Source organism: Dryobates pubescens, chromosome 20, assembly GCF_014839835.1.
Source record: "Dryobates pubescens isolate bDryPub1 chromosome 20, bDryPub1.pri, whole genome shotgun sequence".
Taxonomy (NCBI): Eukaryota; Metazoa; Chordata; class Aves; order Piciformes; family Picidae; genus Dryobates; species Dryobates pubescens.
This window is the reverse complement of record NC_071631.1, coordinates 21,512,472-21,537,181: the sequence shown is the minus strand read 5'-3', so window position 1 is coordinate 21,537,181 and position 24,710 is coordinate 21,512,472. Positions and strand designations below refer to the sequence as shown.

The following is a 24,710-nucleotide window of genomic DNA, read 5'->3' as shown; positions in this document are numbered from 1 at the left end:
TTGACCCCCACCCCTCAGATATTGATAGACATTGATCAGATCTTGTCTCAGCCTTCTCTTCTCCAGACTAAGCAGTCCCAGGGCTCTCAGTCTCTCTTCATAGGGGTGATGCTCAAGTGCAAAGAATTATGGTGGGAAATACACACGATTTCCTGTGTCCATCCCTCTGGGCTGGACTTCTGGACACAGGAAGTGAACACACCAGGGGGGCACCCAGCTCAAACTGCAACACCAGCAAAAGAAGGGAGCATCTCTTGCTTGCTGGCAGAGCTGCAGCCCAGAAGCCTCAGGAGGTGTAAGCTCTCCTGTAGAGCAAGGAGCTGCATGGGCTCACAGTGACCTTTCCTGCAGGATCTCCCATGTGCAGTCTGAGGTGCACAGCAGCTCCCGAGCCCTTGGCTGGCTCCCTGTGTGCACCTGTGCCTGCATTCTTCCTGACAGCCCTTGAGCTGCCTCGCATCCCTCTCAGAGCAGCAGCTGAGGCACCCTGCTGCAGCCCAGCCTCTCGCTGCTGGGGTGTTTGGCTGTGCCCCCAGCCCCTGCCAGCTGTTACCCATCTGCACTTCTGCTTTCAGGATTTTACAATCACAACTTCCCAAAGCCTTTAATAATGCAGATTTATCCTCTAACATCCTGGTTTATCTATTGTACAGCTGGGACAGCTGCAGCACAGACATACCAAGCAATCCTTCCCTGGGTCATAGAGTGAGTCGGTGGGAAAGCCAGCAATAGAATCCATAAGTCCTGCATCCAAGTTCTCCAAGTGCCTCGACTAGTCCAGATTCCCTCCTTAACACCCTTGTCAGATTGTTTATAGGAGATGTATTCATATAGTCAGTAAGACATCAAAATTTTCTAATTATATCTGGCCATGTCAAATGACAATTATGCCCTTAGTTTGCCAGACAATGCTTTGCCAAAGAAGGTTTGCCAGAAATGTTTTGCCCGAAGAAAGAGCAGGCATCTGGAGCATCTGCAGGGGGCAGCGCATAAAAGGGCCCTGCCGCGGGGCTGCCCTGTCCCCAGGGGAAGCTCCAAGGTAAGTGCAGGGGGTCTGCAGGCTCGTGGGAAGAGGATGCTGCTCCTTGTGCCCCAGCACTCCTGTGCCTCCAATGCTCAGTTCCAGGAGGACACTCAGTGTCTCAGCTCAGCTTTTAAATCTGCTTTGAGGGCACCTGCACGTTTTCGCTGCGGATTTCTGTGCGGCAGCAAGTAAGGAATTGCCATTTCTGTTACAGGATTGAGCAGCTGCCGGCCTGCAAGCCACCCACCTGGTGTCACAAGAGGTAAGGACCCAATTTACTAATTCTGAGAGACATCCTTCTGGGTGGGATTCCTGGAATGGTCACTATTTCACCCTATATTCAAATCTAGTGTGATTACAGTAGAAGCTGGTGGGGTGCTCAAGGTTTTCCAGTGGCTGTGTTTGAAGTCTCTGACTACTGAGGGCAGACCAGAAAATCCCCATGGGGAAACTCTTCATTGATGCTTAACTGACCTAATGGAGTGAGGAGTGCTGGCTTCCCATCTCAGCTGTGGTGCCAGGAGAACTGGACCAAGAGGAGCCCAGAAGGAAAAAGGACAAAATCCTGCATTCTCCTGGAGAATGTATGACTGAATGAAAGATCTGAGCACACAGACCTCCTAACCACCTCTGGAAAATGCCAGAGCTCTCTTGGAGACCCATTTTCTCACTCCAGGCAAAAAAGAGACCAAACCAAACGACCCCACTGATCAGCTCCTGAATGAAGAGGGAGCAGATTTTAGTAATGCAGCTAGAGAACTTTCAAAGGGAGTTGGTTAAATCAAATAAAACTTCACAGGAATACTCTCTGAAGGAATACTCTCTTGTTTTCCTTCTTTTTAAATTAATGTGGAGAGCTCACCTGTTCCTAGATGTTGTTTTTTTATTCCCCACTAAATATTTATTTGGGACCTTAAAACAGATTTGGCCACTCCAGTTTCAGTGCTTGTGTTTTATTTCACCCAAGTCAGGACTGAAATGCTCTTTGCATACAGCAAAGAAAATATGGCAGGATAGGAAAAGGTCAGAAAGGGCAGGACCTTTGCTTCCAGTCGACAACCTCACTGGCAAAATTCATTACTTTCCCACTGCCTTTCTGCTCACAGATGCAATGTTTTCCAAGACTGTAGGTCACCTAACCTACAGCTTCTCAGAAAGGTTTCCTCACTGTTCCTCCCTGTAACAAGATGTCCTACCTCTGCTTCTGTTCCTAACACCCATCTCTTAGTGAACCTTGATCAGCACATCCACTCTTTTCTTATGAACGCATCATTCTTACAACACCAAACCCACAGTTCTAAAAGGTCATTCAAAGTTACTCACTGAAATGTTTGGAGACCTGGAGTCCCTCAATGAACAGCTCTTACTTTCCAGAGTGACCTCGAGTCCCTAGGTAGCTCATGTTAGATGCTTCAATACTCAGATTATGGAGGAAGCCAAGGCACAGGGTAGATTTCCGCCCCCCAGCCTTACAGACCAGATGTCAATACCCAGTGCCCTATTGTTCCTCTCTATTAGAGTCCTCTCGTGTCGTGCCTTCTGTGAGGTGCAGCCATGGCCTCCGGAGATGCCGAGATGGCTGTTTTTGGGGAGGCTGCTCCTTACCTCCGCAAGTCAGAGAAGGAGAGAATTGCAGCCCAGAACAAGCCCTTTGATGCCAAGACATCTGTCTTCGTGGCTCATCCTAAAGAATCCTTTGTGAAAGGGACAATCCAGAGCAAAGAATCAGGGAAGGTCACCGTCAAGACTGAAGGTGGAGAGGTGAGTGAAAAACAAAGCTGAAGGACACCATTTGATTCCCACCCTCAGCTCTCATCTGACATACATGCATCTCCTTCTTCCTCTGACAGACCCTGACCGTGAAGGATGATCAAATCTTCCCTATGAACCCTCCCAAGTACGATAAGATCGAGGACATGGCCATGATGACCCACCTGCACGAGCCCGCCGTGCTGTACAACCTCAAAGAGCGTTATGCAGCCTGGATGATCTACGTAAGTAGCAGCAGCAGTCTGCCTCTGGGTGCCAGCAGCATCTGCTGTGCCAGGCTGAGGGGAAGCCAACCTGCTGTCTCCCTTCCCCACAGACCTACTCGGGTCTCTTCTGTGTCACTGTCAACCCCTACAAGTGGCTGCCGGTGTACAACCCGGAGGTGGTGTTGGCCTACCGAGGCAAGAAGCGCCAGGAGGCTCCTCCACACATCTTCTCCATCTCTGACAATGCCTATCAGTTCATGCTGACTGGTGAGTCCTTGACATCCCTCACAGCAATCTGAACCCAGAAACCTCACTGATCTCCCTGGAGCATGTGACAAGCCAGCTACAAACATCACAGAGATGTTTGTCTGAGAACTTGATTGAGTTATGCAGGAATTAATTTGCAGTGAAACTGACCCAGAAGCTTGCCTGGGCTCAGCACTGTGTCTTGTTTGCACTTTATTGTATGAAACCCAACACTCTGCACTGCACAAACATTATCTGACTGCTACATTTTGCACGGAGGGGACAGGAATCCCAGTTCCATATAACCTCTGCTTGCACACAGGTAGGCAGCTGGGTTGGATTTCTTGCTGAGAACTGTGTGAAGGGCAGGTGGGCATAGAGCTTGTGTGAGGACCATGTGGCTCTGGGAGCTCTGTGCTTCCATTTGAGTTTGTACTTTCTATGAGTTCTCAAGCACAAAATCTCATCCCCAGAAAGGTGGTTGAATCCCCATCCCGGGAGGTGTTTAAAAGACAGAGATGTGGTGCTGAGAGACATGGTTTACCGCCAGCCTTGGCAGAGTTAAGAGTGGTTGATCTTAAAGACCTTTTCCAACTCAAACAACTCTATAATTTTATGATTCTGTGATCTGGAAGGGAATCAGGTAGTCCTGCACTACTTGAATTACTGCTCTTGTACTTTCTGAAGAATCCCCAGCTTCCATTTACAGCTTTACTTCTTGTTCAGCTTAGCATTACACAGGACAACTGCTAACAGTGTCTTTCACTCTGCCTCTCACAGATCGGGAGAACCAGTCCATCCTGATCACGTAGGTACCCTCCCTGCTCGGGTCCCTGCGGGGCTGCCCGGTGCCAGGGGACCTCCTGCCTGACCCCAGGCTCTCTGCTTCTCCCTTTGCTTTGACAGTGGAGAATCCGGTGCAGGCAAGACTGTGAACACCAAGCGTGTCATCCAGTACTTTGCAACAATTGCAGCCAGTGGGGAGAAGAAGAAGGAGGAGCCTGGGAAAATGCAGGTGAGTCAGGAACAACAGGCTGACCATTCAACATGTCCTTGAACAATGATCACCCTGCATGAGTGACTGCGGATCAAAGAGTTAATTAGCAGATATTAGCTTGAATCCATGCATTCTCTGTTCCTAACATGACTTCCACTAATGACCATCCTGCAGGGCACGCTTGAGGATCAAATCATCAGCGCCAACCCCCTGCTGGAGGCCTTTGGCAACGCCAAGACCGTGAGGAATGACAACTCCTCTCGCTTTGTGAGTTGTTGCTTTGCACACAAATCCCTCCTCAGCAGAGCAGTAGTCATGGGCTAGTGGCATTCTCACATAGGCACATGGTGATGAAAGGCAGCCAGGCTGAGATGCTGCTGCTTCTCCTTAACAGGGCAAATTCATCAGAATCCACTTTGGAGCTACAGGCAAACTGGCTTCTGCTGACATTGAAACTTGTGAGAGACTCCCCAGACCTCATCATGCTCCTTACCAAGTTCCCACTCATGCAGTGGGACCCCTGTGTTCTTGTGCCTAACTCTTTCTGCCATCTTTGTCAGATCTGCTGGAGAAGTCCAGAGTCACTTTCCAGCTGAAGGCAGAAAGAAGCTACCACATCTTCTACCAGGTTACCTCCAACAAGAAGCCAGAGCTGATTGGTAGGAGACATCACTGAACAACCTGGAAGCTCACTGAGCAACACTAAAGTGCATTACAGAACCAATGGCATTTAACCCATGAATCCCTTTGTTTTCAGAAATGCTCCTCATCACCACCAACCCATATGACTTTCCTTTTGTGAGTCAAGGTGAGATCACTGTTCCCAGCATTGATGACAAGGAGGAGCTGATGGCTACAGATGTAAGTCACTGGCAGTACAGGTCAATGGGCACAGGTCATACACTGTGTAATATGCAAATATTTCACTTTTCTGATTGTGTTACCAGAGTGCCATTGACATCCTGGGCTTCTCTGCTGAGGAGAAGACAGCCATCTACAAGCTGACAGGGGCTGTCATGCACTACGGGAACCTGAAGTTCAAGCAGAAACCAAGAGAGGAGCAGGCAGAGCCTGAGGGCACAGAAGGTACCAGCAAAGTCAATCATTAACCCTCCTGTAAGCCACTATGGATGTGACAGACAGCTAAGGTTGTTCTTTCTTGGATGTTAGGATCTCAAGAAAAGTAGTAAGATGGAAAAAAATCCTCTCCCTTATCCTCTTATCAGCACATGAAGTTCTTTATCTCAGGATTGTTCTACCTCATGCTATTAACAATTGATAGTTCAAAGTGTCCTTGGAAGTCGGCAGCATGGATGGGTTTCCTTTAACATTTTCCATCACAGCTTTGTTGGAACATGGCTTGCAACTGTGAAGCAGCCAAGTGTCTCAGCTCTAACAGGATGAGGGGGACCATGTTCAGATGCTCAGGGAACTCTGGTGTGAGGTGTATTTGATCTCTCCCCTTTGTTAGAGCAGGATTTACAACCCATGTCTCCAGCTCTCTGAGCAGTGGCTCCTCTTAAAGGACAGGCTGGAAATACTGTAGGTAAGGGATGAAACCCAGTGAGAACCCAGAAACCAAAGTTCAGAAAGGGTTGTAGACTCTGAGTCTCTCTGCAACATCCTCTTTCTGTTCCCTAAATATTGGGTGGTTATGATCACCTGAATGCAGATCAGTAGCTCCTGAGATAGGAGTGTGCCACAAACACTCAGACTGGGGAGCTGCAGCTTTCAGTTTTGTGCCAGGGGGGTTCTATCAGGGGGGTTCATCACTACTTTCTGCATGGAGACTATAGAATAGCAATTACTTCAGAAAAGCTCTGCATGGACAATGATGGCTCCGATGTTACTGAGATTCCCTCTGTAAGAGTGAAGCAAAAGCTTTCAAAGGCCAGAAACCCGAACCCTGCAGCCTGTAGGGAGTACTCCAAAAGTCAAAGTTTTTGTGACACTAAGGTCTTCCTTTATTCATCTGTGGTCTCAGTGGCTGACAAGGCTGCCTACCTGATGGGTCTGAATTCAGCTGACATGCTCAAGGCCCTCTGCTATCCCCGAGTCAAGGTCGGGAACGAATATGTGACCAAAGGTCAAACTGCACAGCAGGTAATGAACATGTGGTAATCTGAAGCCAGTTTTGAACTAAAATCCTTCTGACTCTGCTCTATGTGCTAACTCCAGGCATTTCTTTTCCTTACAGGTGCACAATGCAGTTGGCGCCCTGGCAAAGGCTGTCTATGAGAGGATGTTCCTCTGGATGGTTGTTCGCATCAACCAGCAGCTGGACACCAAGCAGCCCAGGCAGTACTTCATTGGTGTGCTGGACATTGCTGGCTTCGAGATCTTTGATGTAAGGCATGAGGAGTTTGTAAAAGCTATTTGGAAGTAACAGCTGAACACTATAATCCCTCTCAGACATCTTTTAAAAGGGGATGTAACATCATCACACAGTTACTTGCAGCTTTATGCCTTCTTATTTTTGGTCACAAGTGAAAAAATGACCTTTGAAAGGAACTGCCTTATTTCAAGAGGTGCAAATTCAAAAGTAGAGAATGGTTCAATTAGAAAAGATTCCTTGGTTTAAATGATCAAGACAGCACAAAAAATACCTATCTAGATAAGCCTAAGTTTGGTGGTTTTTCATTCTTCCTGTAATTTGGTCTCAGATTATACAGGGAAGAGATTTTATCTTCACACTTGTATTAATGAAAAAACCCCAATATTCCTGTGGACAATTACTTTGATTCATTTCTCTGCTGTATCACATAGACAGTCTGAGGAAATGAACACATTTGACAACCAAGCCACGACAGCTGCTTTACTGTTCTGTAACTCTTGCTGCATCTTGCAGACATGAGCCTTTCTTATTTGATTTGCAGTTCAACAGCTTTGAGCAGCTGTGCATCAACTTCACCAATGAGAAACTGCAACAGTTCTTCAACCACCACATGTTCGTGCTGGAGCAGGAGGAGTACAAGAAGGAAGGCATTGAGTGGACATTCATTGACTTTGGGATGGACCTGGCTGCCTGCATCGAGCTCATTGAGAAGGTATCTTCTTGTTCAGGTGCATTTCATGCCTGAAAATTCTATAATTCCTTGGTCTCATTTTCCAAAGGGAACTTGTATTTCTATGTCCAAGGCCCACCACACAGCTTGCGCTGTTCAACGTTGTGACCGTTTGAGGCTGTGCCCACCACAAACGTGCATTGTTCTGTGGGTTTTCTTGTTCCTATCAAATGAGACATGGAGAAGACTCCACACATCTTTGTGGCAGCAAGTCTCTGCTGATTGCAAGTGCCAAAAGATTGTTCAACTCCCAGTGAGAGTGTTCCTCCAGTACAGATAGAGTCAGTTTCCATGTCAGTGTGTCCTCCACACCTTTCTGCTCTAAAAGACTTGGGTTTGTACAGCAGAGAAGCTGCATCTTTGCAGAAGTAGCAGAAAAGATGGCCATGCATGACTGGCAGCACCCAGTCACACTGACCTGTGCCTGCAGCCACACTGACAACAAGAGAGTGGCTGCTCTGCACATGGGTTGCAAGCGCAGTGGGTGGCAGGATGGTCAGATGGTAGAACCACAGGATGCTGGAATCACAGCATCACAAAAGTGCTGACATTTGAAGGCAGCTCTGTAGACTGCTTGCTCTACCCTCTCTGGTCAAGGATGTTCAACTAAAGCAGGTTGCTCAGAGTCACACCCAGTTAGATTTTGAATGTCTCCTGGGGTAGAGACTCCACAGATACTTTGAGGAACCTGTTCTAACTTTTGCCCAGCCTCATGGTAAAGAAGTGGTTTTTCCTTTGGTTTAAATGACATTTCATGCACGTTCCAACTTGTCCTGTCACTGGACACCACTGAGAAGCCTCTAGCTCTGTCTTCTTTATCCACTCCAGTTAGCTATACAAATAGATAAGAACCCCCAGAGCCTTCTCTCTTTCCAGCTCCCTCAGCTTCTCCTTGTCTGTTCCACTCTGTCTGTGCAGTGAGGCCTGTCACTGGCCTCACTGCACAATGTCCATGTCTCTCTCCTACTGAGGAGCCAAGAACTGGACACAGTAGATCAGAGTAAAGGGGGAGGATGAGACCCCTTGTGCTCCTGGCAACACTCCTAGTGCAGCTCACGATGAGTTGGCTGCCTTTGCTGCAAGGCTGTGTGCTGGCTCATGTTCAGTTTGGCTAACACAAAACATTGAGAGTCTCTGGATAAGAAGGTAGTGCTCTGATCTTACAAAGCACATTCTCAATACAAATTAACTAGATTTCCATTAACTTTTATTATTTATTTGGTGTTAAAAAATGCAACTATCAGCATGTTTAATCTCACTTTCTAGCTGAAAATGTAATTGAATAATAATGAATTCTGATGTGTCTCTCAGCTTTATCTGCCTGGGTGAAAATCATTACTGCCCTGAAAAGGAAATTACAAAGTCTCCTTTCTGCATTTTCCCAGCCCATGGGCATCTTCTCCATCCTGGAAGAGGAGTGCATGTTCCCCAAGGCAACTGACACCTCTTTCAAGAACAAGCTCTATGACCAGCATCTGGGCAAGTCCAGCAACTTCCAGAAGCCCAAACCTACCAAAGGGAAGGTTGAGGCTCACTTCTCCCTGGTGCACTATGCTGGCACTGTGGACTACAACATCACTGGCTGGCTGGAGAAGAACAAGGACCCTCTGAATGAAACTGTCATTGGGTTGTACCAGAAATCATCCCTGAAGACACTGGCCTTGCTCTTTGCCAACTATGGTGGAGCAGATGCAGGTTGGTTCTATTCTCCTTGCTGTAAAACTTCCAAAAGGAATCATAAAAGGCAAAATAAAAAATCTAAGCCCTGTTCTATTTATTTTCAATTTTGCAGAGGCTAGTGCCGGCAAGAAGGGTGCCAAGAAGAAGGGTTCTTCCTTCCAGACTGTCTCTGCTCTGTTCCGGGTACAGTAGAGTTCAGTATTTCTTCCTGAGCTGGGGAGCAAGGTCACCATTTCAAATGTCTTCTCTTTTCCTGGCTTAGTTGTGGTAAAAGACTGTAAAGTTGTTGGTCCACATTTTGCCACAGATAAATCCACAGTGATCTAATTATGCTTCATTCTACTGAATGCACAAGGTTCCTGTTGAACCCCTTGTCCCAGGAGGATGTTCTAGATGGAAGAATGTCATACAGAAAACCTCTGAGATAGATCTAACCTGTGCCAGATTTCCTTCTGATGCCCACCTCTGGCTCCCACATCCTTTATTGCCCTTTAACAACATTCTGCCCACTGGTCTGGAGCACGACCTGTTTGCTCTCTAGTTTTTCTCCATGGTTCAGGGATCAATCGCTTCTAGCTGAAGTATCACCACTCCTTGGACTATGGATTTTTAAGATGTCAGATGCTTGGCAGTTCTTTGTCATAACCAGGTCCTGCTGCTGGCTGTTCCATACACTTTTGCCAGGAGAAATACTTAAGTCTTAGCATATTCACCCTTCATTTAGGACTCCCTGCCTCAGCCTAGTTTCTTCTACACATCTGCTGTCATATGATTCCTTATCACCTGACAGCCTCCAGCCAGTGCTCTGAAACAGGGCAAGAAATAGAGTTGTACCTGCAGTACCTCGGCCTTGCAAGCGGGCAGTTACTGCTAGCATGTGACACTCCAAACTAGTGCCATAAGTCTCTGTTCAAAGGCCTGAAGAGTTTAAGAGGCAATGTTATAGCAGAAAGACAATTTGCTGCATGTGGGTTGCATTTCTCTTACGTTTTCAGACTTCCTTCCACTCTCCCTCCTGTGCAGACATGTTGGTGTTTAGACATCTTCATGTTTTGGCAGCTTAATCTCTGTCTTGCAGGATGTCCTCTGAAGGCAGCTGCTTCCCTCCAACAATCATAGGCAGCACTTGCTTATAAATAAGTATACAGATGTTAATTACAAACCAAGGCTGGGATTCACCTGGCTTTATTCTCACCTTACAAGGCACACATGTAGTCTAGACAGATAAAACTCAGCCATGACAGGCTGAGTTTGTCATCTCTTCCTTCTGCTTTCAGTGGGGAAACCAGGAGAGTTCTGTGTGGTGCTCTTCAAGTGCCCCATCTTAAATGCACTCTGTAGTATGGCTCAAACTGCCTCCTGGGGTGCCAGCTTATCTCTCTAGGTACAGCCAGTGGAAGATGGATATAAGACCTGATGAAGGCATTCCACTGGAGTCATTGAAATGCATTACAGTTGTAGATTTAAGAGTACAGTATCTCCTACAGATTAATTAGAAGAGCTTTATGCATCAAGCTAGTAACAGCGAAGATCTGTGGAAACCCAGAAAAACTGGAGCAGGGGGCCTCAGGTCAAGATTCTGTAAGCTAGCTTTGGTCTGGTAGCTCACAATCTCATTTCAGAAGGCTTGCTGCTCACAGTGGAAATTACATTCAGTAATAAAAACTTCTGTTAATGACCCTCCCAGGAGAACCTGAACAAGCTGATGACCAATCTAAGGAGCACTCACCCACATTTTGTGCGCTGCATCATTCCAAATGAAACAAAAACACCTGGTAAGAGACTCACATACAGAAGGTTCTCAATGTGGTGCAGTTCTTCCAGCCTGTGTTCCAGAGTATTTACTTCTGTCTGTGCTCTGAATTGCCAGGTGCCATGGAGCATGAGCTGGTGCTGCACCAGCTGCGCTGTAACGGTGTGCTGGAAGGGATCCGCATCTGCAGGAAGGGATTCCCCAACAGAGTCCTCTATGCTGACTTCAAACAGAGGTCAGACTTCCCTCCCCTACTAGATGTGTTTCTGTGCAACCTGGACTAGATTCTGTGGTCCTGCTCTGGCAGGGGCTTGGACTAAAAGATCTCCAGAGGTCCCTTCCAACTCCTAACATCCTGTGATCCTGTGATCTCGTGTAGCTTGTGCAATTTTTCATCTCTGGTGACTGGAGCCTTCTCTGAAGTTTCTGTTTAGTAGCACTGCCAACTAACTAACAGTTCTTAGGTTCTTCCTTGCAGTGCATCAGCCAATTGCTCTCAACATCAGACCCCTGTATAGTCATAGAATCATAGAGTCCCCTTAAATGGAGAATACCCTTAAGGTCATTGAGTCCAATGCAAGCCTTTCTGTTTTATCCCCCAGATACAAAGTGCTGAACGCCAGTGCCATCCCAGAGGGACAGTTCATTGACAGCAAGAAGGCTTGTGAGAAGCTTCTTGGGTCCATTGATATAGACCACACCCAGTACAAATTTGGTCACACCAAGGTATGAGAACTGTTTTTTTCAAGTATTGTGTGCTGGTTTGCATGGCTGAGAATGGTACTCAGATTCTCCAGACAGTACAGGAAATGATTAACTAATGTATATGAAAGAAATCAGCTAAGTACTTACTGCTGTGGCACCTGAATAAAACAAACATTGTTTGCCCTAGGATTATTTAATTAAGGACTAATTATGGGTTCCTTATTTAAGACAAAGGTCTAGAACAAAAGAAGCAAGGGTTAATAAAAACCAAGGCAAAATGTCTGGCTGTTCTTGTGCCTTAACGGCAGGTGACTGCGAGCTTGGAGACATAAAAGTGGGTCCATCACTGCACACATTCTTTAGGCTTTTGCTCTTTTGCTTAACTTCTCACCTGATCTGCCATGGGGCACAATGTATTCAGCTATGCTGAGCAGCAAACAGATACACTGCACCTATTTTCATGTTCCTACCTAAGGTGTTCTTCAAAGCTGGCATGATAGGCCTCTTGGAAGAGATGAGAGATGAGAAGCTGGCACAGCTCATCACCCGCACACAGGCCAGGTGCAGAGGCTTCCTGGCGAGAGTGGAGTACCAGAGAATGGTGGAGAGAAGGTAGACATTGCTTCAAGTCAGCTTCACTGTATTGGTCTCACCACATCCTCATGGTCTAAATATTTAACAATTAATCTGATTTACCTCTCAGGGAGTCCATCTACTGCATCCAGTACAACATCCGTGCATTCATGAACGTCAAGCACTGGCCCTGGATGAAGCTCTTCTTCAAGATCAAGCCCTTGCTGAAGAGTGCAGAGTCTGAGAAGGAGATGGCCAACATGAAGCAAGAGTTTGAGAAAACCAAGGAAGAGCTTGCAAAGTCTGAGGCCAAGAGGAAGGAGCTGGAGGAGAAAATGGTGAAACTGGTGCAGGAGAAAAATGACCTGCAGCTGCAAGTGCAGGCTGTGAGTACTACCTGTGTGCATCACCCTACTAGAGCTATGACTATCAGGTTGACAGTTAATACACTTGCAAAAGATACACAGAAAGCACAATTTAATCCAATTCAACTGCAGGTCATTAAGTGATGCTCTTAAAAATACTACTAGCTTCAATACAACTGTCGGGAGGCTGTGCTCAGGAAATCACAAGGTGAGAGAGTTCCATGGCATATGCTGAGGTCTCTTTCATTTACATTCAGTTAAATCACATCAGAGCAGTCACAGAATGGCTCAGGTTGGAAGGGACCTCAGAGATGATCCCCTCCAGCCTCCCCACCTTGGGCAGGGACACCTCTCAACCACACTCACCTGCTCAAGGCCTCATCCAACCTGGCCTTGGACACCCCCAGGGAGGAGGCATCCACAATCTCCTCGGGCAACTTGTTCCAGGGTCTCACAACCCTTGTACTGAAGAACTTCTTCCTGAGATCCAGTCTAAACCTACTCTCCCTCAGGAAAAATTAATTTATTAGGATAATGTTTGTCCTTCTAGTAATTTTTCCTACCTCTCCAAAACTCCACATGCCTATTCTTAGACACACAGGATTAGGAATTCTTAAGACAAGTTAAAAGGAAATTTTTTTCCTCCCCTTATTGTCCAATTAAGCAAGAAAACTTTGGATTGTAGGTTGTAATTCTGAGCTAACTGAGAGGAAACAGAATTCAGTATTTCTCCTCACCCTCTTAAATCTCTCAGAATCATTACATAAAACTTTATGGTGCCTAGAGTCACAGAATTGTGAGGGTTGAAAGGGACTTCAAGGATCAGCCAGTTCCAGCCCCCCTGCCACTACAGCAGGTTGCTCAGAGCCACGTCCAGCCTGGCTGCAAAAACCTCCAGGGGTGGTTCTCACACCACCCTCATGGGGAAGAACTTCTTCCTCACATCCAATCTGAATCTCCCCATTTCTAGTTTTTTAACATGTCACCCCAGTTGTATCACTCCCTGACACCCAAAAAATCCTTCCCCAGCTTTCTTGTAGCCCCCTTCAGATACTGGAAGGCCACAAGAAGGTCTCCTTGGAGCCTTTTCCTCTTCAAACTGAACTCTCAGTCTGTCTCCATAGCAGAGCAGCTCCAGCCCCCTGCTCATCCTCGTGGCCCTTCCTTGGACACCTTCCAGTGCCACTAGATCTTTCCTGTAATAGAGGCTCCAGAACTGGACACAGCTCCAGCTGTGGTCTGAGCAGAGCGGAGCAGAAGGGGAGAATCCCCTCCCTGGCCCTGCTGGCCACACTTCCCTTGCTGCAGCCCAGGCTCTGCTTGGCTCTCTGGGCTGCAAGGTCTCACTGCTGGCTCCTGCTGAGCTTCTCCTCCACCAGCACCCCCAAGGCCTTTCCTCCAGGGCTGCTCTGCTGTGCTGTAATGCTGTGGTTTCTAAAGCACATCATTCACAGAATTGAGTGGATCCTCAAAGTACTGCTATGCAGTCTGTGGGGCATTCAGGGAAATGCAGATGCTCCCCCTTTCTGAAGAATCTTCTATAGTAAAAAAAAGAAAACCCCCACTCCCTTCTAAAATTATCTTTTCTCTTCCATGTTAGTTCTGCCAGACTGAAACTTGATACACAATACAACAAATGTCACAGGACATCTGTCACAAAAAGCAGCCTAGAGGCCAATTTTCCAGCTATTCCTTTTCTTTGTAGTTTATGAGGGTCTGAGAGAGAAAAGCCAAAGCTCCCAGCTGCTGAGTGGGACTGGGTTGTGGCAACAGAAACCTAAGTCAGAGACAGTTGCTCCAGAAAGGATGAAAAAGGAAAACCACAGAAATGCTGTGAGCGTGACTGTTACGCCCAGGCATCACTCAGCACATTGCAGCTGTGGGAGACATTCCTATGGCTAAACCCAAAGATTTGTACTTTGTTCTCCCAGTTGATATTATGGGATGGTATTGGATTCCACACCTTGCACAAAGGTGTAAGTTTTCAGGCCTTCATGTAAATGGAAAAAGATTTTATATGCTTTTAGCTTTCCCATCTGGCTGTTTGAAAACCAACAACATGAAATCAACTCAAGATTGCATGTCATACTGCTGGGATGAAAGCTAAATCGTAACTCCAAAACTGCTCTCCAGAACTGTAACCTATGAAGGTAGGCGTGTTGATGTTCCCACAAAACACATATCCCTAAACACGGCATTTGCCCACCAGGAAGCGGATGCTTTGGCTGATGCTGAGGAGAGGTGTGACCAGCTCATCAAAAACAAAATCCAGCTGGAAGCCAAAGTTAAAGAAATAACTGAAAGGGCTGAGGAGGAGGAGGAAATTAATGCTGAGCTGACAGCCAAGAAGAGAAAACTGGAGGATGAATGCTCAGAGCTGAAGAAAGATATTGATGACCTGGAGTTAACACTGGCCAAGGTGGAGAAGGAAAAGCATGCCACTGAGAACAAGGTATGAGGCAGGAGGGGTCACTCTCACAGGGAAGACTTCTGGTTTGCCATTCAGGTTTAAAACAATCTTTTTTATCTGCGTTTGTTCCTTTCTTCTTCAAGGTGAAAAACCTGACAGAGGAGATGGCAGCTCTGGACGAGACCATTGTGAAGCTGACAAAAGAGAAGAAAGCTCTCCAAGAGGCTCATCAGCAGACACTGGATGACCTGCAGGCAGAGGAGGACAAAGTCAACACTCTGACCAAAGCTAAAACCAAGCTGGAGCAGCAAGTGGACGATGTAAGCACACAGGCAACGAGCAAGAAGAGGACAGGTATGGAGTTTGAGCTGTGTGGCAGAGCACTGATGGCCTTCTTGTCTTTAGCTGGAAGGGTCCCTGGAGCAAGAGAAGAAACTGCGCATGGACCTGGAGAGAGCCAAGAGGAAACTGGAAGGAGATCTGAAGCTGGCCCATGACAGCATCATGGACCTGGAAAATGATAAGCAGCAGCTGGAAGAGAAACTGAAGAAGTAAGTGAGGCTGTGGGGCAGCTGAGCACTGCGCTGCTGAACTTGTCTCTTTCCTTTGGGTTTTAAAATGATGGTGGTGAGACAATGGATGAGATTGCTCAGGATGGTTTTCATGGCCAGGTTGGACAAGGCCTTGAGCAACCAGGTCTAGTGGAAAGTGTTCCTGCCAATGGCAGGGAGTTTGGAAATAGATGATCTTTAAGGTGCATTCCAACCCAGACCATTTTGTGATTCAGTCTTTGATTCTATGGTTTGCTTTGCCCAAAGGAAAGACTTTGAGATCAGCCAGATCCAGAGCAAGATCGAGGATGAGCAGCTTCTAGGTATCCAATTACAGAAGAAGATCAAGGAGCTGCAGGCAAGTCTCTGTTGCTTCCCCTCTTTCACCTAGACTCAGGTCAGGCAGGAGAAGGCCATGGGTGTGAAGGGTCTCTCGTGTTCCCCAGGCTCGCATTGAGGAGCTGGAGGAGGAAATTGAGGCCGAGCGAACCTCTCGGGCAAAAGCAGAGAAGCATCGAGCTGACCTCTCCCGGGAGCTGGAGGAGATCAGTGAGCGCCTGGAAGAGGCAGGAGGAGCTACATCAGCTCAGATTGAGATGAACAAGAAGCGTGAGGCAGAGTTCCAGAAGATGCGTCGTGACCTGGAGGAGGCCACGCTGCAGCACGAGGCCACGGCTGCCGCCCTGCGGAAGAAGCACGCGGACAGCACCGCTGAGCTTGGGGAGCAGATCGACAACCTGCAGAGGGTGAAGCAGAAGCTGGAGAAGGAGAAGAGTGAGCTGAAGATGGAGATTGACGACCTGGCCAGCAACATGGAGTCTGTCTCCAAAGCCAAGGTATGCAATAACTTTTATTAGTATATCAAAGACAGTGCAATTGTTGTGTTTGGTCTTCCCTTATCAGGTCATAGTATTGCTGTATTCTCCAGATCTCCTGTATAGAACTATAGGGCTCATAGGCCCCAGATATAGAAATTGTCTTCTGGACACATCATCCCATCCTATGGCAACTAAGGCAGGGTTGAGGTATTGAGTCTATTTTCTTGTCTGTGATTGGCACCTAGGCAAACCTGGAGAAAATGTGTCGCACTCTGGAGGACCAACTGAATGAATATAAGTCAAAGGAGGAGCAGAATCAGCGCATGATCAGCGACCTCAGTGCTCAGCGAGCTCGTCTGCAGACAGAATCTGGTATGGAACTTCCCTCTCTAGTTTGGAAATAGAGGACTTCCCTAAATGTCTCTCTTGGCTGAGGAAATGTTTTCATAATGACAAACTTTTGCAGGTGAATATTCACGCCAGGTGGAGGAAAAGGATGGTTTAATTTCTCAGCTGTCCAGAGGGAAGCAGGCTTTCACCCAGCAGATTGAAGAGCTGAAGCGGCAACTAGAGGAAGAGATAAAGGTGAAGCTCTCTCATGTTGCATAGGAAATGGGTATTTTGTGGGGACTGAAGAAAAAGAGTTGATCACTTTTGAGTCTGAAACAGTGTTCTGATAAAGAAACTCATAAAGACATGCTCAGTAAAACAAAACCGTGGGAGGTGCTAAGGCAGAAAGCGGATGAGATAGTGAACGTCTGTCGTTGAGCTCAGTAGTGCAAGTGGCTTTGAAATGCTCAACCAGTGACTGTTTAGATAAGTTTTGTTTTGCTAGGATGGAAAAGTACTGCTAGAAACAGGCTTGCTTTGTGCTGTTGCTGAAGTGTATATAAGCCGAGGGTATTCTCATAATCAAATGGATCCTGGCCACTCTTTGAGCTCTCTGCAAGTCTTGTCAAGTATTCTTCAGGGCTCCATGCCTTAGTATGCCACAAGTGGTGTGCTGAATCAGGCACCAGAAGACTTGCTGTCTCCAGTGGCATAGCTCAGCTGAACTAAAGGGGAAAGAGGTGTTGAAAGGAAACACATAGACGTGCACACAACAATTACCTCTTGCTGCATGAATGGCAAGTGGCTGAGAACGAGAATGAGGGGGAATAACCTAACTCAGGAACAGAAAATTGTCCTGGGAGCCTTTCAGAAAAGCTTTAAGAAACATGGGAAAGCTATCAGCAACTTGGCTCTTCAACAAATGCTTTTATGAGCTAGTAAACACTACCCCTCTATTACCAGCCAGACCTTATATGATCCAGGAGCCTGGGATAAGATCAGAGTTCAGCTCTGGAACTCTGCTATGAAGGATGACAAGACTGGAGCAATCAAAGCAGTGCCTGATGCTGGTAAACAAAGGCAAACATTTGTCAACATAAAGCAGGGACCTCAAGAGCCTTCTATGCAATTTCTTGATCATCTGAAAGATACTTTGGAGAAGCAAGTTGAAAATGACCAAGCAAGAGAGCTGATGTTTAAACAGCTGGCTATTGAAAATGCAAACATTGATTGCCAAAGAGTTTTGGGCACCTTAGGGTGGGTATGTCCACTCAGGAAGGGGTAGCAAAAGCCTTTTATGTTCTCTAGTTGTCAATCCTACAAACTGTGCTGAAGCATGTGCAGGATGGAGGCCATATCTGCATCATAGTGGGTTAGGACCACAAGAAATAGGTTTGTTAGGGAAGGTTAAAATGGATTGTTTGTATTTTAATTAGAGTGGAAAAAATAGCTCATCAAGTCCCTCTGTAAATGCCAGCTTAGCTGCTTATAGAAATAGTAGTGCTTGGTGTAATTATACTGCTGTAAATGTGTCCAAGTCCAGCAATAGTCCACTGAGCCTACCCCACGGTCTCTTTTTCATTTGTGGGGATAGAGCATGGTCTGGCATCCCCTCACACATCAAAGGGGGACCCTGTAGTTCTGAAAGGCTGACAATATTAACAAACTAGTTAGTAAACTAACTCTTTCTCTTTTTGGTTTCTTTGCTCTGGCAGATACTGTCTGGCTTTTGCTTGGCTGTTGCTGGCCTTGGCTGTGTTTCTTTGTTGTGGCTAAGTACTAACGAACCACTCTCTGCTCTTCTCTCTCTCTCTTTTACCTTGTATGGCATGAGATTGAACACATCTAAGTGCTGGGTTCTACACATTGGCCACAGCAACCCCAGGCAGTGCTACAGGCTGGGGTCAGAGTGGCTGACAGCAGCCAGGCAGAGAGGGACCTGGGGGTACTGGTTCATAGTAGGCTGAACATGAGCCAGCAGTGTGCCCAGGTGGACAAGATGGCCAAGGGCATCCTGGCCTGCATCAGGAACAGTGTGGCCATCAGGAGCAGGGAGGCCATTGTGCCCTGTGCTCAGCACTGATTAGGCCACACCTTGAGTCTGGTGTCCAGTTCTGGGACCCACAGTTTAGGAAAGCTATTGAGCTGCTGGAAGGTGTCCAGAGAAGGGCAACATAGCTGGAGAGGGGTTTGGAGCACAGCCCTGTGAGGAGAGGCTGAGGGAGCTGGGGTTGCTTAGCCTGAAGAAGAGGAGGCTCAGGGGAGATTTTATTGCTGTCTACAGCTACCTGAAGGGAGGTTGTAGCCAGGTGAGGGTTGGTCTCTTATTCCAGGCAAGCAGCACCAGAACAAGAGGACACAGTCTCAAGCTGCACCAGGGGAGGTTTAGGCTGGATGTTAGGAAGAAGTTCTTCACAGAAAGAGAGATTGGTCATTGGAATGTGCTGCCCAGGGAGGTGGTGGAGTCACCATCACTGGAAGTGTTTAAGAGGAGACTGGATGAGGCACTTGGTGCCAAGGTTTAGTTGATTAGATGGTGCTGGGTTGGACTCAATGATCTTGAAGGTCTTTTCCAACCTGGTTAATTCTATTCTAGAGAAGCTGATGGAAGGAAAAAAAATAATTCTCCAATAAGTATAAGGTGAGGGAAAGGGAAGCTGTTGGTAACCCCCTGGTACTGTCTAGGGGGGTTCCTGTGTTGTTTGCAAATTGTAAATATATGTGAATACTGTACATTTTGTACATGTTCATTCAATTCCATATTTCTGGATGCATGTGAATTCAGCTTTATATGCCCTCAACTGAGCTGGCCTGGCAATTTATTGTTAGGGCTTAATTTCAGCCCACCACACTGCCAGTCTCACCAAGCATTCTTCATAGGCCCATGCCTTAATATGCCACAGTATTTGACATCACTTGGCTTGGGGGGCAGTGTGCAAGAATTCACAAGGTCATCAATTAACACATCCCATTAGGTCATGCCGTCTGCACCCTGTCAGTGGAGGACTCCCAGCTCTTTGCCACACATCAGACCCTGGGAGTTTTGTGTTCTTGTTGGTTGGTTGGTTTGATTTCTTTCTTTTCATGCAGTCAGTGAATGACTTTTTCTCTGGGATATAATCCAGTGTCCAACTGCCAATAAGAGAACGTTTCCCAGAGTATTTCTACTCTTTATCACTATCTTTTTCCCCTCAGGCCAAGAACGCCCTGGCCCACGCCCTGCAGTCTGCTCGCCACGACTGCGACTTGCTCCGGGAGCAATATGAGGAGGAGCAGGAGGCCAAGGGGGAGCTGCAGCGAGCCCTGTCCAAGGCCAACAGTGAAGTGGCTCAGTGGAGAACCAAATATGAGACGGACGCCATCCAGCGCACGGAGGAGCTGGAGGAGGCCAAGTACGGGGGGAAGGTGGAGTAGGGTGGAGGAAGCCTTTAACAGAAATCTAAAGAGACTGCTGAGATAGCAATGGGCAAAAACCTAGTGGCATTTTAGGGAGGAGATAAATGAAAGAGAACCCTGTACTGTAAAGAGTGGGGTTCTGAAAAGAAACCAAACAGGAAAATAGGCTGCAGGACAAGGAATGATGAGAAAGGCAGTGTGAGGTGTGTGCAGGGGACAGATAGAGAGCTAGAACCTGGGATAAGAAGAAGAGAAGAAAGAAAGATGAATGGAGAGGACAAAGCCTGCACCATGAGAGTGGTAACCAAATAATCCAAAGCATATCAGCACTGTGGTGAAAATGGAAAATCTTAGAGTTCATTTTAGGCCCCAATATGAGTTGTGCTTATCTCTTCCCAGGAAGAAGCTGGCACAGCGCCTGCAGGAGGCAGAGGAACATGTTGAAGCTGTCAATGCCAAATGTGCCTCTCTGGAAAAGACAAAGCAGAGGCTGCAGAATGAAGTGGAGGACCTGATGATTGATGTGGAGAGATCAAATGCTGCCTGTGCAGCTCTGGACAAGAAGCAGAGGAACTTTGACAAGGTCTTTTGGGCTCCAGCCCTGGGGTTCCAGGGCAGAGCATGTCCTCCTGACCAGCACACCCATACTCACATCCCATTTCTCTTCAGATCCTGGCAGAATGGAAGCAGAAGTATGAGGAAACACAGGCTGAGCTGGAAGCCTCCCAGAAGGAGTCTCGCTCTCTCAGCACAGAGCTGTTCAAGATGAAGAATGCCTATGAGGAGTCCTTGGACCACCTGGAAACGCTCAAGCGGGAGAACAAGAACTTGCAGCGTAAGTGCCTGGCCCTCTGCTCCTGGATGGGCTTCCTTGCCATCCACCACCCCCACCACTGTTCCACCTGGCTGTGTGCCTGCAGGTGACAGAAGTGTCTGTCAGGTTGGTGTGGCAGGGCCCTTGCCATGCTGCTCTGTGCCTGCCCCTGCCATTGGTCTTTGCTCCCACAGAGGAGATTTCTGACCTGACGGAGCAGATTGCCGAGGGAGGAAAGGCAATTCATGAGCTGGAGAAGGTCAAGAAGCAGATTGAGCAGGAGAAATCTGAACTCCAGGCTGCTCTGGAGGAAGCTGAGGTACATGCCCATGATCATTATGTCTGCACTCAACATATGAGCAAAGGAGAAAGATGGTTGAAAGATTCATGGTCCCACTCTGGGCTGGCCGGAGAGTGCAGCCAGCTGAGCTTTCCTGAGATAGTTCCTAACTACCTGCAGAGCAGCTGGAGCTTTATCTCTGTTATGAATGTTTGTGTCCTCTTCTCCAGGCCTCCCTGGAACATGAAGAGGGGAAGATCCTGCGCCTCCAGCTTGAGCTCAACCAGGTGAAGGCTGAGATTGACAGGAAGATAGCAGAGAAGGATGAGGAGATCGACCAGATGAAGAGAAACCACCTCAGAATCGTGGAGTCCTTGCAGAGCAGCCTGGATGCTGAGATCAGGAGCAGGAATGAAGCCCTGAGGCTGAAGAAGAAGATGGAAGGAGACCTGAATGAAATGGAGATCCAGCTGAGCCATGCCAACAGAGTGGCTGCAGAAGCACAGAAGAACCTGAGGAACACTCAGGCTGTTCTCAAGGTCTGTTCAGCAAAGCTGCAGACAGAGAAATATCATTGCTGACATTTCTGGCACCAAGCTCACCCCTTGCAATTCCTCTTGTCTCTCTTTTCCAGGATACCCAGATCCACCTGGATGATGCTCTCAGGACTCAGGAGGACCTGAAGGAGCAGGTGGCCATGGTGGAGCGCAGAGCAAACCTGCTGCAGGCTGAAATTGAGGAGCTAAGGGCAGCCCTGGAGCAAACAGAGCGGTCGAGGAAAGTGGCTGAGCAGGAGCTCCTGGATGCAACGGAACGTGTGCAGCTGCTCCACACCCAGGTCTGGCTGTGGTGCCTAAGCAGTTGTGCTGCCACCTAACAAAAGCAGAGGGCTGTTTTATGCCAGAGGGTAGGGCAGGGCAGAGGTCTAGAATGGCCTCTCTCCTGTTGCCCATGCTCAGCTCTCACCACCACCACTATTTGGTAAACAATATTTTGAAAAGAATTCCAGGTTTTGAGTCTCAGTCTTGAAGAGGAAAGACTTGGCTGAGGCTGCAGGTTTGGCATTGCAGGCCTCCCAACACAAGTCCTGCACTCTCTCTTTGCACAGAACACCAGCTTGATCAACACTAAGAAGAAGCTGGAAACAGACATTGCCCAAATCCAGGGAGAAATGGAGGATACCATCCAGGAAGCCAGGAACGCTGAAGAGAAGGCCAAGAAGGCCATCACTGATGTGAGCTGGGGACTCCTTTTGGTGCTGATTGTGGAGGAATTCTGCCCAAAGTGTCTCCAGCACCAAAATGGCTTTGACCCCTTGCTCTCCTCAGGCAGCCATGATGGCAGAAGAGCTGAAGAAGGAGCAGGACACCAGTGCTCACCTGGAGAGGATGAAGAAGAACCTGGACCAGACGGTGAAGGACTTGCAGCACCGTCTGGATGAGGCTGAGCAGCTGGCCCTGAAGGGAGGCAGGAAGCAAATCCAGAAGCTGGAGGCCAGAGTATGTAGTAGGGCTGGGATTGGTGTGTGAGTGAGGAGATCCCTTGGAGAGGTGTGAGGGAAGCTGCAAAGTTGGGCTTCTCCTTGCAGGTGCGAGAGCTGGAAGGGGAGGTGGATGCTGAGCAGAAGCGCAGCGCTGAAGCCGTGAAGGGTGTGCGCAAGTACGAGAGGAGGGTGAAGGAGCTGACCTACCAGGTAAGGCAGGAGACACCTCTGGCCTGACAGAGCTTCCTTACCCCAGGAAGCCAAACCTTTTCATATGGACTCCAAAAGCAATGTAATTCAAGACATGGACAAAGCAATAATTCTGTCTCTTTCCTCTTTGCTCTCTGCTTCAGTCTGAGGAAGACAGGAAGAATATTCTGAGGCTGCAGGATCTGGTGGACAAGCTGCAGATGAAGGTGAAGTCCTACAAGAGACAATCTGAGGAGGCTGTAAGTATCACTCTGAGTGCTCAGTAAGAAACCTTCCCAGTGGGTGGCATTGGCATTGAGGGGGTGAATGTAAGGAACTTGGAAAGTGCCACAGCTCAGTAACGGAAGGCTTCAGGTTCTTTGAGATGCTTGGAAATTGCCCTTTGAGAATGAAATCAGAGGGGCAATGGGAAGCCTCAAGGGGGGGAATGGGAAGCCTCACGAGGGGGCAAGTGTAGGGACCTGTGTGTGGCATTAGCACAGCAACAGCTGTAAGGAGATCCTCTGGACAGTGCTGGTGGCGCAGCAGGCTGAGAGGGTTTGGTAAGAAGAGGTTGTGGGAATTTTGGCACTGCTGTAACCATGCTGCTGAGATGTGCAGCAGGAGTGAAGCCCTGGCCCTGGGCCCCTCCCCACCGACTCCCTCTCCCCGCACAGGAGGAGCTGTCCAATGTCAACCTCTCCAAGTTCCGCAAGATCCAGCACGAGCTGGAGGAAGCCGAGGAGAGAGCTGACATTGCAGAGTCGCAGGTCAACAAGCTCCGGGCCAAGAGCCGCGAGTTCCACAGGAGGATAGAAGAGGAGGAGTGAAGCTGTGATGAGGCAGCAAAGTGCCCTGAGGGCTGCACAAAATGTGACCTCCTTGGGCACTTTCTTCTGTGAGAGTCTTTGTACCCCCTCAATGTGTCTAGAGAATAAAGAGTGTAGAGTCCTCTGCATGCACCCTGTGAGCAGACTCTTCTTTGGGGTTTATTTCTCAGCGAGCCTGGGACACTGCACTGCAGAAGCAGTTTTGCTGCTTCCCCTGGCTGGGACAAGAGAGCAGCTGGCACAGACTCTGGATTGAGGACTCACAAACTCAGAGGCTGGCCATTGCTGTGGGGACTGCTGATGGTTTGGCCTCCTCTCTTCTTCCTCCAGCAGCTCCTTGCCCTGCTCCTGCCCTACCAAACTTTGTACAGATTTCTCCCTTTGTCCTTTCAGCACAGCTGAAGGGCAAGAGAGGCTGATCCCTTTCCTGTCTCCTTTCCCTGCTTTGCATTAAGATCCTGGCAGTTACAAACCCTAACATCAGCCTCTTAGTACATTCCCACAAGTCACAGAATCCTGCAGCACTAAAGCCTGACAGGTCCCTGGCAGAGGTGGTTTTCAGCACACAGAGCACTCTTATGACACATTGATGGTGCCCCTAAGCTCTGCCTTCTCTCTTACCCTAGATGCCCCTGGCTGGTGCCACCACCTGCTCCTAGCTTCTCCACCATGGGCAGAATGCTGAGCACAGCCTGGGGCCACATGCTGGAAGGACTGTCCCTTGAGGCCCATTTCTCACACTCTGTGGGAGCAACACAGCTCCTGAGCAGAGCAGCTCAGAGGTCAGCTTTGTCACCTCTCACTCAGCAGGCTGCACGGGGCATTGCCTCAGGCAGGAGAGCAGGAGAAAACAGATGGCTGTGCCCCCCCATGCCTTCCTCACACACCTGTACCAGCATTTTGGCCAACACACAGGCTGAGCCAGACAATGAATTTTGGGAAGCTGGAAGGAGAGGCTGGAAAATGGAAGGGGGAAGCTGTCAAAGACTTTTTCCTTCATTCAGCCCCGTGATCTGGACATCAGAGGCCCAGTACTGCTGTGAAGTCTCATTTGTGTTATCAGCCATCTCAGCTGGATTGTTGCAACACCTTCAGCCTTGCCTGTGGGCTGGGTGAAAGACATTGGACAGAGCCTAGGTATGTCAGAGACAAACTCACAGACATCTGCCTGAGCTGATAGCTTCACAGAACCAACATCTTTCAGCTCCTGAGCAAATTCTGTCCT

General features: G+C 48.1%; 1 protein-coding gene across 2 annotated transcripts; it reads left to right on the top strand.

Annotated features, from left to right (window-relative positions):
- Positions 1-2,578: 2,578 nt before the first annotated feature.
- LOC104301221 (myosin heavy chain, skeletal muscle, adult-like) lies at positions 2,579-23,588 on the top strand. 2 transcript variants are annotated; one of them, XM_054170764.1, is made up of 38 exons: positions 2,579-2,785; positions 2,875-3,018; positions 3,111-3,267; positions 4,027-4,054; positions 4,153-4,261; positions 4,418-4,510; positions 4,638-4,701; positions 4,804-4,902; positions 5,001-5,104; positions 5,191-5,329; positions 6,228-6,346; positions 6,441-6,590; positions 7,120-7,290; positions 8,694-9,003; positions 9,101-9,171; positions 10,676-10,763; positions 10,859-10,976; positions 11,344-11,467; positions 11,922-12,058; positions 12,150-12,405; positions 14,594-14,836; positions 14,938-15,114; positions 15,200-15,345; positions 15,613-15,703; positions 15,792-16,181; positions 16,409-16,535; positions 16,630-16,748; positions 19,689-19,885; positions 20,289-20,472; positions 20,559-20,724; positions 20,898-21,022; positions 21,214-21,522; positions 21,618-21,821; positions 22,092-22,217; positions 22,312-22,482; positions 22,572-22,676; positions 22,820-22,915; positions 23,333-23,588. In XM_054170764.1, exons 1-38 carry the CDS (start codon positions 2,579-2,581, stop codon positions 23,483-23,485), a joined length of 5,817 nt encoding a protein of 1,938 aa, XP_054026739.1. In that variant the 3' UTR covers positions 23,486-23,588. The 2 variants fall into 2 exon arrangements, with proteins under 2 accessions (XP_054026739.1, XP_054026740.1); XM_054170765.1 differs by having other exon boundaries at positions 8,694-9,007; positions 9,108-9,171.
- The last annotated feature ends 1,122 nt before the right edge of the window (positions 23,589-24,710 follow it).

Bases quoted from the DNA above. Each gene is read 5' to 3' on its own strand.
- LOC104301221 (XM_054170764.1), top strand. From the start codon at position 2,579: ATGGCCTCCGGAGATGCCGAGATGGCTGTTTTTGGGGAGGCTGCTCCT. The intron at 4,262-4,417 runs GTGAGTCAGGAA...ACCATCCTGCAG, and splicing joins AGGAGCCTGGGAAAATGCAG to GGCACGCTTGAGGATCAAAT. The intron at 5,330-6,227 runs GTACCAGCAAAG...CTGTGGTCTCAG, and splicing joins AGAGCCTGAGGGCACAGAAG to TGGCTGACAAGGCTGCCTAC.